Here is a 12,511-nt window from a genome sequence, read left to right on the forward strand (position 1 = left end):
AATTATATGAGCCCTACTTGCAGATACAAGCAGCCCAGCCCAGATGCACCCGAAGGAGAACTTGGTCCCATTTATTAGTGGTGTCATGTTTGGCTTTTCTGATCCAGGTACTGTGAAAAAGGAAGGTGTTCTGAGACTCAGGTTTCCAGGGCAGATAATTCCTTTCTCATGCAGCAGAAGAAGGTATACAGAGGAGAAACATGTAGACTCTAGTGACAGCAACTGTACCTTGGCACTTTGCCTTCCCAGCATCTAGCTTGTCTACAGAACTACAACAGGTGATGTCTAACTATGGCATACTCGAGATAGACCCATTGAAACCAATGGACAGGTAACAGAAGCCCATTCAGGGTCTGCTCTGAGCATGACAGGATTCAACAAAGCTGTTGCATGTGGAATGAGGTCTGCTTGCACAGTGGGACTTTCCTCCTCTTCTCCTCCTGTGGGAAACTCTTCACAAACTAAACCTGTTTTGGAGAGTTGTGGGGAAACCCAGAACAGGCTTAGGGGGCTTGGGGGGAACTGCACAGCAGAGGAGAAGGGGACCAATGAGCAGAAGTGATGGGACCTTTAGTCCACAACATCTGAAGGGCACCTTGTGTATGTGTAGCCATGCTCACCACATTATATGTGAACAGGGTAGGTGTGTCACATCTGCCTGCAACATCTGGTTAGGCTCATGTGAACACAGACAAATGTGCATAGACCTAGGTTCTGCATGCACAGGCATCGGCTACCCTGCATTCAACCAATCCAAGTGGCTTTAAAATAAGTTTTAACTTTTGTGACCTAACACTTTTCTATACAGACATACATATTTAGATCTCTAATGTAACAAAATGGATTTGAGCATCTTAGCTGATCACATGGCTGCTGCTGGGCTTGTCACGATGAACCATTGTAGTTTTATTCTAGGTAAGAGGCATCTTTCCGGAACAATTTTATAAAGAAATATTTGAGGCAAGGGACAGTTCTTTAGTTGGTTCGTCTTAGCCTTTGTAAAGCAGAGAAACAGAAAGAGAAAAGTAAGTAGTAAACCATGCTAGGAAGTAGGACAAGTTAATATTAACCAGGTCCCATTGCCTAGGCTTGAGTTCCTTCCTTTTTAGAGGTAGCACATGGTTCTGGTGGTGCTCACCTGCCAGGCTTCCTGCTTTCTCCTGCATGGTTGGTATCACTGCATTTGAACATCAGATCAGACTCCTAGCACTGCTGCCATAAAAAAAAAATCCTTGAAACACACACTCCATAAGCACAGACACTTAGGCAGTTTAAAAATAATAATGGCTTGTTAGGCTACTCTAAGTATTCTAGCAGCCTGTGGCCTTATGCCTTCATCAGCTTCAAGAGTGAAATAGGTAGGACTCAAATGGAAATTTCTGAAACATCTGAAATTAAAATGCACCCACAAGGAGATGCTGGTCACAATCTGGGGAAATAGATGACTTTAGATGCCTGTGATTTCAACAGCATATGAAATTTAGTCATCACTATCTCCTTGGCTTCTTAGAACACAAATCCCTTTCCTATCTTTTTTCCTTTCTCACCGCCTGCAGACTATCTGTCTCCCTGCCCTTTGTCCTTGCATGAGGGATTTCCCAGCCTGCTTCCACGTGGCCTTTCAGCTCCTCTACAATATTATCTTTAACTACGTCTCATATATAATCTGCTGTCCATAGATCTATGGGAGGGTTTTCTTTCCACTTGAACCTGTAGCTTCACAGAGTGTCAGCATTCTATGACTGATCTTTGCTCCTCAGTCTGAGATGGACAGATGCTCCTTGCTCTCAGCCCAATTCCTGGAAAACAGGATTAATTACCCTTCCCCGCTGCCTCATTGATTTTAAGCCAGCGCAAGCACAATGGCGTAATGCACTCAGTGATTTACAAGAGATCCAAATATATGAATGCATATTTTTTACAAAGTTGTTTATTTTTACAGCATGTGATGGCATCGGTACAGGAAGTTTGATGTATGCCCAAACGGTAGACTCCAGCAACATTGACAAATTTGTCAACTGTACCAAGATCAATGGGAACCTTATCTTCCTTGTCACTGGGATTCATGGGTGAGTGCAGATAATTATAACATGCTGCATCTTAGTAACAGACCCACCTAGTTTGTTCATTTTCACTTTTTGGGTCCCTAAATGTTGGGATGGACTATCAGGCCAGCATTGCTTCTTCTGAGAATTGTATGAGGTGGAGCTGTGTATTGTTCTCTTTCCAGCTTGGCCCAAATTTTCTGGTGGTATAGAGGATGGGCTCCTATGACATAACAGTAATGTCTAAAGGGGCCTTTTGACTTCTAGATAGTGGGGTTGAAATCCAAGTTCTGCTCATTGCTAGCACGGCCTTTGCCTTTCTGTCTGTAGAATTTGATAAACCTGACCAAGACTGCTGAGGCACAATGTGAGCCCATTTTGAATGAATGAATGCTGTGGTGGGAAACTTATTGATCAGTCTCAGGGAAGATAAAGGGGCTTATAGAGGGCATGCAAGGACTTACAATAGCTTATTGCCTTTTTTCAGTTCTTGCCTTTCTTGCATGCTGCATTATGAACAAAATAAACATTTGGAACATCAATGCAAGTTCCACCTGTTTTTATCTCTCTGGACTCATCCAGACTTGCACTTATTCTGTACTTAGAAAGCACAAGTTCAAGCAGTTGTGCCATTGCCTCTCTGCTTTCCGTTGGAAAACCTGTACATTAGCAATAAATTGGGGGAAAACTCGATTGAAAACTCTGATTCAGTGGTCGAGGTCGGGTCTGCAAGGGCATGTCTAGAGGAGCCCTCTGTTCCTTTGTTCTGGCCTGTCATCTAGGGATGCTTCTGAATATTTTCCCATCCAGATTAGTTTCCAGATTTTGAGTTTCCAGATTACCTAATCTTGTTTCCAAAGTGGCATTGCGCTAACAATGTGTCATTTTTAATGTTGATTTGATTTCCTATTTTTTTTCCCAGACCACTGGGCATGTGAAGTTTGCTTCAGTGTTCAGTTTCTGCCCCCCACCCTTCTTATAGTTTACCAATGTGCATCAGGGCCCATGTGCATTGATTACATCACTGTGCAAAAAGGAATCCTATTTTAATCATGTGATCACATAATGATGCCTTTTTGTGCTGATTTAATCAGTGTGGCACTACTGTGCATTGGTAACATGTAAGTAGAGTATGTGGGGTGGGTGCAAACTGCAAACAGCATCCAATTGTACATGTCCTAATCTGAAATTAATTTTAAGAATTAACCGAGTTGAATTTTAAGGCAAATGGGTCGAAAACATAGTGGAGCCATTTCAACAAAATAAGTGTAACACTGTTGTCAGGCATACAGATCTCCTACCTGCAGCCCTTCTTGTTGTGTCCAAAATGTCACGTGCCCTCCAGCTCCTGAAAGAGCATCACTCCTAATATACTGCCAGCATCACATTAAAGCAATATTTTAAATCATATGTTTTAGAGGGGATTGAAATTATTTAAATTTGGTCTTTAAAATATTATTGTTATGAAGTTTATGTGCAATCTTGAAGTTTTAAGGAAAGTATAACTGAACTGCACATTATAAAAAGTTGACAGTGTAAAATGGTAACCTGGAATATATATTAGCTGTTCATAATGTTAATTTAGAGTATTTGAACATATTCTTGCATTCAGGATTAACTCTGTTATTCAACATTTAAATAATAGGGAACTTTCTAGTATATAATATTAGGGACTCACTTAATAGCTAATGTTAAAAAAAATATCAATATATATTTAAACTTATTAAATCAAAGGCAGCCTTGAAACATTAGGAGGCTGCTTTATGCCAAGTTAAATTATTTGCCCATCTAACCCAAATTGTTTATGCTAATTGGAAGTGGCTCCCCCTGCTCTCAAAGAGAGGCCTTTCACATCACTATACGTAATGCAGAAGAATGTGAATGATGTACTGTACCACAAATTTATTTTCCTGCACTTCTTTGTAAGAAGAGTCACCACCAAGGCTTTTTTCAGCCAGAACTTGCTGGAACTCAGTTCTGGCCCCTCTCAGGTGGGCGCCATTGCCATTTAAAGAGAACAAGGGAGGTGTTCATAGTGAGTTCCGGCACCTCTTTTTCTAGAAAAATAGCACTGGTCACAACCATAATCTACTAGTTCATTCATTAGGCAGGGAGTTTCCCTCAGGATAGCAGAACATGCCTTTAACCCCAATGTACAAATTTCTATTTTCAGTATCAAAAGTATATATACATGGACAAAGTTAGCCTATACCATGCTTCAAAGCCCCTTTCATGCCACTAATTTCAAGGTGCTCCATCAGCTACTGTCAGGTCTTGGGATTATTAGATTTGGAGCAGGGATGATCATTCTTGGTCGATTCCATAAACATGCTCAGGGTACTCATTTGGGTTCTTGGCTGGTTCCACACAACGTTTGTAAAGCAGAGAAATTAGAAGTTGTAAAAGGTCCCGCAAGCTGAGTCACTGCTGCATGCTGGGACAGAGAGGGAGAGGAGTGAGGCAGTGGCAAGGTCAGATCTGTGCAAATCCAGTGCTTCTGCCAACTTGGTTCAGGCTAATCCTGGGGCTGTTATTTAATACAGTAATATATCTGATCACTGCAGTTTTTGCTGAAAATATTGTAAGCTATGTAAACTTCACTGGTGCTGCTATAGGTTGTCACTCAAGTTTTTGTCATTTGTTGGTTTGCAGTGCTAACCATAGTCTCAAACCCAACCTATTGTTTGAACTTCAAAACATACTGGCAAACTTTGGTTTAGGTTAAGGATGAGCAGATTTACCATTACTTTATTGTTCTGTGGGTTCACTCTGCTCCATGCTGCACTGCTTGTGTTCTTTTTAACTGGGAAAAGTCTAAAATTATGGAGCTGGGAGTTGCACAGTTTACCACAACATCCAGGTTATTTTGTTCTCCCCTTCTGTTGCCAATGCAAATGGGCATATTGAAAGGGCAGAATAAAAACCAACCTTGGTGTGCTTGTATGCATAAATGCATATTCTTTTGTGCTGTGCTTTATGCTGTATTCTGGGGGTACCTCATTAGAAAAAAAAATTGAATCAACTGTACCTAAAGGCAAATCAATGTTTTCTTGTTGAGGCATTATATCTAGGTGGAGAACCTACACACTGTTAATGTAAAGGAGTGAAAAGGAAGGAAAGAAATATACCACCTGTGTATGGTGCTCTGAATGGAACAGTATACCGTATGTTTCCTAGTGCATCAGTTCCACTTTCAGAACAAGACCAGGTAATCTGGAACTCTGAAAGTTCTGCAGGTATTCAGCAGAAGTGAATTTGACAGGCACCCTTAGCTTAAAGCTACTTTCATTTTCCATCTGCTCACCAGCCACGCCATTCTGCTTATGGTACACTATTCTCCTGTGGCAAAGTAACAATGGTAAATACAGTGTGTAAATTAAGAAATCACATCAAGCTGTCCTTAGCAGAAGCCGTTTCTTATAATCCCACTTCAAACTGTGGTTTCCAAGTCTGGTTTGCAGGATTTGTGAGTTCAGACATCACAGCAAAACACGATTTGAGTCACTCTGTCATGCCGTGCCTTTACTAAAGACGTGCACACAGGTTTGAACTTTTCATGCCTTGCCTTGAAGCAGACCCCCGCCTTTCCGCTGGCAGTCCTTTCTTGGGAGCTTCACACTGAGCAGAAAGTGTAATTAAAAACGATAATCCTGGATAAATCCTGGTTGCATGAAACAGATTGTAAGCCATGGTGGGGGGTGAGGGAGGCCTAAACCACAAGAATTAATTGTATAATATTTGGCTAATCCTTTGGGCTTTCTTTGAATATTCCATTTCCCTCCTGCTAACCTCACTATAAATTGTAAATGTAAAACTGAGTCCATGAGTCCTGTCTGCAAGTCTTGTCCAACTGTTTCCTATATTCTTTCTGGACTTCCGAAGGGCAGAAAAAGAGTTGCCTACTATGTGCCCCTCACAGTCTTCCAAGTGTGTTATTATTATTATTTCTATAATCACAGGCTTGTACAAGAAAAGTAGAGCCTGACTCTAAAGGGTAATAAAAGTCATTTGTTTGCATACTTTTCTGTGAAGGCTTCCCCACCCCAAAAATAGATGTGCACTTTTCACAGGATGCTTTGCTTGTCTTTGTTTATTTCAGGGTGTCCTACATTAATTGGCACAGGAGTCTTTGGCTTTTAAGACTGGCTGTGTCAAATCAGTTCAAAGCTTACTGAAAGGAGGCATAAGTCCTGCTCTCAAAAGAAACCACACCTTCATCGCAAAGAGTGAGAACTGTTGCAGTGTAGTGACCAAGATTGTGAGTTGAAAGGAAAGAGAGAAGGATGCTTGCTCACATTATTCCAATTTTAATATTCTTTCCAGAAGGTGCACCACCAGGCCACCTTTCCTCCATTTTTGATTTTCAGATTTTGTCCTAGTGGTTTTTCTTCAAATTCTCTTGGGAAATAAGCCAAACTATTTCCAGGACTTATTGCAAGCTCATTGGAGTCTCCAGACTCCACACACAAGCCTTCTCCCCTCTCTCAGCCACCCCTTTGCCTCCTTCCCCCTCCACACTGAGCCTCCATCCTGCCTCTTGCCAGCAGCCACCCCCATGTTCTCTTACCTTTCTCCACCATACCTGAAAAAGTCTGGAGAAGGAATTGGATAGGGCCTCAGAGGAAGTGTGTACCAGGTCATTTGGCCAAATAACAACCAGAAAATGTGTACATTGAAATGACCTACTATATTAGGGGTTCCTCCAAAATGACAGTCAAGTCACTGTCTCTGTGATCCGTCTGTTGGGAGCTCTAAGCTCTGTTAGCAGTGCTCTCCTGGGCATCCACTTCAGGAAGAAGAAAGGCAAAGCTAGTTTTCTACTCCCAGGATATGGTGGGAATCCTTCACCATTCTTCCATATTCACATCTTGACAATGTGTCGTTATTCTCTTCCAGGGACCCCTATCACACAATAGAAGCAATTGACCCTCAGAATTTAAATGTCTTTCAAACAGTGAGAGAGATAACAGGTAACCTACAATTATGATACTACATCATTTGTGTTTTCCATTTTTTAGAAAAGCTACTGCTTACATAAATGAGCAGAGGTAACAGTGTAGCATGAAAAAGAGGTTTGTAGTACAAATTTTACCTCAACCATAAATTTACAAGATGGCAGTGAATATTGTTGTAGTGATTGCTGTAAGTGAAGTGGATTGAATATTTTAAAACAGCATATACATACAAATTATTATCCTCATCATCAACAACAATGTATCTGAAGAAGTGTGCATGCACACGAAAGCTCATACCAAGAACTAACTTAGTTGGTCTTTAAGGTGCTACTGGAAGGAATTTTTTTTATATCAACGACAATGTTATCATTCCCTTTCTCTGTGCTTTTAAGCTGGCTGTGTTGAAAGCTTACTACTGATCCACTGGTTTATCAAGGCAATGTCCTTAAGACGGTTGTTTCAGGGACAGGATGCTCTATTTCAGTGCACGTGGTAAAAGGCACAGGATGATGCCCTGTCAACTTGTGCTACTAAGGAACTCAGTGCAGCTGTGGGACCAGCACCCAGACAGGAGTTCAGGAAACTTCTCCATGAAACGCCTTCCTCAGATGAAGCCCAGGGCATGGAGTGGTTGCCTCAGGCGGCAGGTGCCAGAGGGCAGGTCACAGTGCCAATATGTTAGAGGACAGAGCTCTGTGTGTTTTATGGCCTGGTCTGCACTTCCTTAGCAAGGCAGTGGCTGAGGGACACTGTCCAGTTGCCAGGGATGAAGGGGAGGTTCAAATGCCAGTTAGTTCACTTTCTGTACATGGAACAGGAGGGATGGGCACTATTTGGCCCTATGGGGAACCTCTGGCCCTCCAGATGTTGCTGAACTACAGGTCCCATCATACCGGACCATCAACTGATGGGGGTCAGAGTCCAGCAGCATCTGGACGGCCACAGGTTCCTCTTCCTGGGCAGTGGCGTGTGTTGTCACACAAGATGCCAAAGAACGTGGTATAAATTCCAAGGCTAGGCAGGCATGGCCTTCCTTCCGCTCTTTTGCCCGATCAGATTTCAAGTCTGTAGTGAAGCTGTGACTGCAGTGAGGAATTCTGTAATATTTCTGGTTTTATCCTCTTTAGGATTCCTGAATATACAATCATGGCCTGAAAACATGACCGATTTCAGTGTGTTTTCTAACCTAGTTACTATCGGTGGAAGAGCACTATACAGGTGGGCTAAGCTGTTTTGTTTTTCTTAGCATTTTCACTTTTAAAATCAATGTTCACAGACTGAGTTTATTAAAGAAATTTATCACAGAGCATGGTGTTGGGGTCTGGATAATATCTTTGTCCCACCTCATGCATAAATACCCATAAATACCCATGCACACCTATCTAAACTGTACATGAGAAGGCCCCCTTGCTAAACTCTTGTGGTACGTGTGGACATCAGTGGATGCATGGTTCATGGTTTGTCCAGGAGAGCTAAACCAGGACTATGAGTTCAGACACCACACTAAGCAGCGCAACACACGAATGACCAGGAAGGAGCAGAGTAGCTGCAGTCTTCTCTCTGAGAGCCAGCATGCTCACATGTTCTTTCTAAGCCACAGTCTAGCGCAGTATGATGTGTGAACCAGTCTTTCATTGTTCTGATATGGAATTATTATTTTTTGTCACAAAAAGTAAAAAGGACACAAAAATGCCAGAGATCACAGTGGTGTTTGCACAGGCATTACAGAATATGAGATTTGTAATAACTTGCATGTTCCATTTTTAAGAAACATGTTCTGATATGAAAGCTGATGCACAGGAAAAGTTCCTGTTGGGAGAGAGAACACCAAAACAGAATGGGCGTGAAACAATCTATCTGTGTAATATATACCATGGCCCACAGAGCAAAATGTAGTTAATCAGTCAAGGGGCTCTGTATGTGTTGTAAACAATGGCCAAAGCAGATTATAAATAACAGTGAAACCTTGAGATTTGAATTACAGTCTCGTGCTGGCTTTTGTGGTATTGGTTTTCATCAAGAACAGCTGGAAAATAATTACCTTGGGTTTTTTTTTTAAGATATCAAATAAATCTGCAGAGTACTGGTTTCTCATAAACTACTTTAGCTTCACAAACTTTAGACTCTCCACTTCAACAAAGTTATCTCCACTTCACAGTTAAGATTTTTGCTTGATGCTACGAAAATGACTGGCTGCCAAGAAAATCATCATCTTAGGCAAAGGAGCAGAGAATCTCTTTGGAATTAATAATTTGACTTTCATTTACACACATATGCTATGAATGTGGCTCTGGTGGTATAAAGCCCTCAAAGACCCAAGCAATCTGGCGGAGAGGGAGGGTGCATGTCTCTTAAGATAATGATAGCTCACACACTTGGACATTTTAGAAAGAAAGCAAGATGGCAAAGGGAAGGTTCATGGAACACACAGACACCCAAACATCAAAAATGATCGCTCCCTATTCCATAACACCTGAATAAGATGGCAAGATAGAGAGTGGTTCTGCTTCAAGCCCCGTGGGGCCTTTCTGCTTAACATTTGCCTCAACAATGGTCAACAGTGAAGCATTTGTAGTTATATGACTGGTTCACAGTCAGGACATAGTCAGCACTCCAAGCATTAGTGTTGGTGACCACACACTTGAGGTAGTCGATGCATTTGTCTTCCTGGGCTCCACCATAACTAGCATTCTCTCCATCGACACAGAGGTGGACAAGTGTATTGGCAAGGCAACTATGGCAATGGCTTGCCTCTTCATTTTTATTTTTAATAATTGAAAATTTTATTAGTATTTTCCACGGAAAATATTGAAAAATAACAATACACAAAACACAAAAACCGACATTCAAAAAACCCTACCACAAATCCATATCTTACAAGTTAATAATATAAACACTAAAAAGAAAAACAATTATTGACTTCCACCAATCCCACAGCACCTCCTTTGTGTCTTCCTGTTTTCCTTATCATCTCTATCCTAGCATCCAGATATAAATCCCTCTTTCTTATCCTTTCACTTCACAAGGTTATTCCAGACTCAGCCAGATTTCTGTCCTCGAACCTTGGCTTTTAAGGTATTCATTTAGACACTTCCATTCCTTTTTCACTTCACTTTTGGGTTTTTGTCTTATTATATCTGTCAATTTGGCTAATTCTAAATATTCTGAAAGCTTGCCTCTTCAAGAGGGTATGGGAGACTGTGATGCTAACTCCCAATACCAAGATGAAGCCCTGTCCAGCTTGCTTGTTGAGTCTGCTGCTTTATGGTAGGGAGACATGGGCAACGTACACCCACCAGGAGCGACACCTCCACACTTTCCACATGTGCTGTGTCAGAAAGATTTTGGGCATCCCATGGCAGGATAGAGACTCAAACAAAGATGTGCTCTCCCAAGCCCACATTCCCAGCATGTTCACACTCCTGTCTCAGCGACATCTGTGCTGGCTTGCTCATGTCCACAGAAGAGACGGTGGCAGGATCCCCAAGGGCGTGCTCTGAGGAGAGCTAGCTTCAGGCACCAGCCCGCTGGCGGAGAAACTCTGTGTTACAAAGATGTCTGCAAACATGACAGGAAGGCTGGCAATGTTAACCCTGCTATGTGGGAATCCCTTGCAGACGACCACAACAGCTGGAGACCATCAGTCAGGTCATGTATCCACAGCAGTGATCAGAAAAGGAATGACCACTGGGAAGAGAGCAGAAAGAATAAATGACATGGTGCATCTGCAACAGCGCAACCACATGCCTTCATCTGCCCCAGCTGCAACAAAACATGCCTCTCCCATATCGGTCTCTACAGCCACAGTAGTTTGTCTCCAACAGTTTGTCTCCATCCCCAAAGGTGCACTCTTTGATTGTCTCCCAAGACAGATGGATGCCAACAGCAGTCAGTTTGAGCCTTTTCTCTGTCCCAGTCATATGGGGAAAATATTCATTATGTGCGCTGATAGTGAATGAGTACACTCTGCAGTTGGATCTCATCGTGATTGGAGCAAGGGTGCAGAGGCCGCTGGAATTCATTTCACAACATGATCACATTCCTATGCATTCCAAGAGCAATTTTTAAAAGCCATCATTAATGCCCAAATGCATTGACCTACTTTCCACTTTGGATAAACAAGTAATCATTGATCATGTTGTTCTCCCCAAAGCTATTATTTAGGTGTTGTGCCTACCTGCCTTGCCTCAAACATCTGGAGTGTTCTTTCCTCTGTACCTTTGAGCACCTGTGGCTTTGCGCACTGTGTTAGCACTTGCTCTCTGCTTGTGGCACATTATACTCTGGATGGGTCAAAGCGTGGAGAGTAGGGGCTCAAATTAGATTACTTTCCCATCTTTTCCATTTCTGGCCCTTTGCTTGCATGCGATAGTTGTATCTAAGCAACAAAGCAAGTTCCCACAATATATGCGTGCCTCTATATATCTCTGTGTGCCTATTTACTATTCTGTTCTTGTTTCCTCCTCCAGTGGCCTTTCTTTGCTTATTCTCAAGCAGCAGGGAATTAGATCTCTACAGTTCCAGTCCCTGAAGCATATCAGTGCTGGCAACATCTACATAACAGACAATAGTAACTTGTGCTACTATCACACCATCAACTGGACCAGTCTCTTCAGCACTCCTAATCAAAAGACTGTGATCCACAGAAATAAGAAGGCTGAAAACTGCAGTAAGTATTATTCTCCTTGCATTTTGAAGAATGTGGAAGCTTGGAAACTAATTATTTGCTGTTTTATAGAAGAGGGCATAACGTTGAATGATTGCACCAATATTCAGCATTATTGTATAAGTAAAACTCAGGTTAAAGGTGGCAGTCTGGTTCATTTCAATTTAAGCAAATATACTGGAGAATGTCACAGGAAAGCACTCCCTTTCCCAAGCCAGCAATCTTCACAAAGACCCATCGCAGGATAACTGCACTTATATAAACGTGCTGCATGTACATTGCCTGTGACACCACAGACATGAATATACTAATGGGCTCTGGCTTTCAAGATCATTGAGCCTTTCCCATTGTTCCTCATTGTCCTTGGACTTCACCCACAACGTGCCTTCTAATGTGGCTCTGCAGGTCGGGGCTTATCCTCCTCTTTTGCCCTGCTGTTTCCAGGCAGAGGTCTGTGATTTAATGCTCTGTGTCCAAGCAGTTTTTTTCCTTTTTCTGTTCTAGAACTTTGCCTGCAAAAGTCTGCTCTTTAAAGCTGAATCAGAGCAAACGTCAATTTGACTTTGAGCTTTAAAGAGCGGGATTTTGCAGGGAAAGCTCCAGAACAAAAAAGGGGTGCTCAGACCATGCCTTGAAAGAGTGGAGGAAAGGTAAGTGAGCATAAGCCCTCAGTGTCGCAGCTACACCCCCAGAATCCCCAGGGCCCTGTAGGAATTGCTGCTGCCAACCATCACAATTTAGGCCACATGGAGCTCAAATGTGGGCGCTGTTCCCAGCAGTCAGTCACCCCCTCTCCCCAAATGGACTTGCCCAGCGTGTGAGGCCAGTGCCACTGGAAGTGGAGC

At 42.4% G+C, this 12,511-nt stretch overlaps 1 protein-coding gene across 5 annotated transcripts in view; it reads left to right on the top strand.

Annotated features, from left to right (window-relative positions):
- ERBB4 (erb-b2 receptor tyrosine kinase 4) overlaps positions 1 to 12,511 on the top strand; it is an 833,408-nt gene that overhangs the window by 632,575 nt on the left and 188,322 nt on the right. For all 5 annotated transcript variants that reach the window (XM_081196711.1, XM_081196710.1, XM_081196712.1 and 2 more), the window contains exons 9-12: positions 1,943 to 2,069; positions 6,942 to 7,015; positions 8,128 to 8,218; positions 11,470 to 11,669. In XM_081196711.1, coding sequence (XP_081052837.1) covers positions 1,943 to 2,069; positions 6,942 to 7,015; positions 8,128 to 8,218; positions 11,470 to 11,669 — 492 coding nt within the window. The remainder of the gene's footprint in view (positions 1 to 1,942; positions 2,070 to 6,941; positions 7,016 to 8,127; positions 8,219 to 11,469; positions 11,670 to 12,511) is intronic.

The sequence above is a fragment of the Podarcis bocagei genome (genome assembly GCF_964188305.1).
Source record: "Podarcis bocagei genome assembly, chromosome: 1".
Taxonomy (NCBI): domain Eukaryota; kingdom Metazoa; phylum Chordata; class Lepidosauria; order Squamata; family Lacertidae; genus Podarcis; species Podarcis bocagei.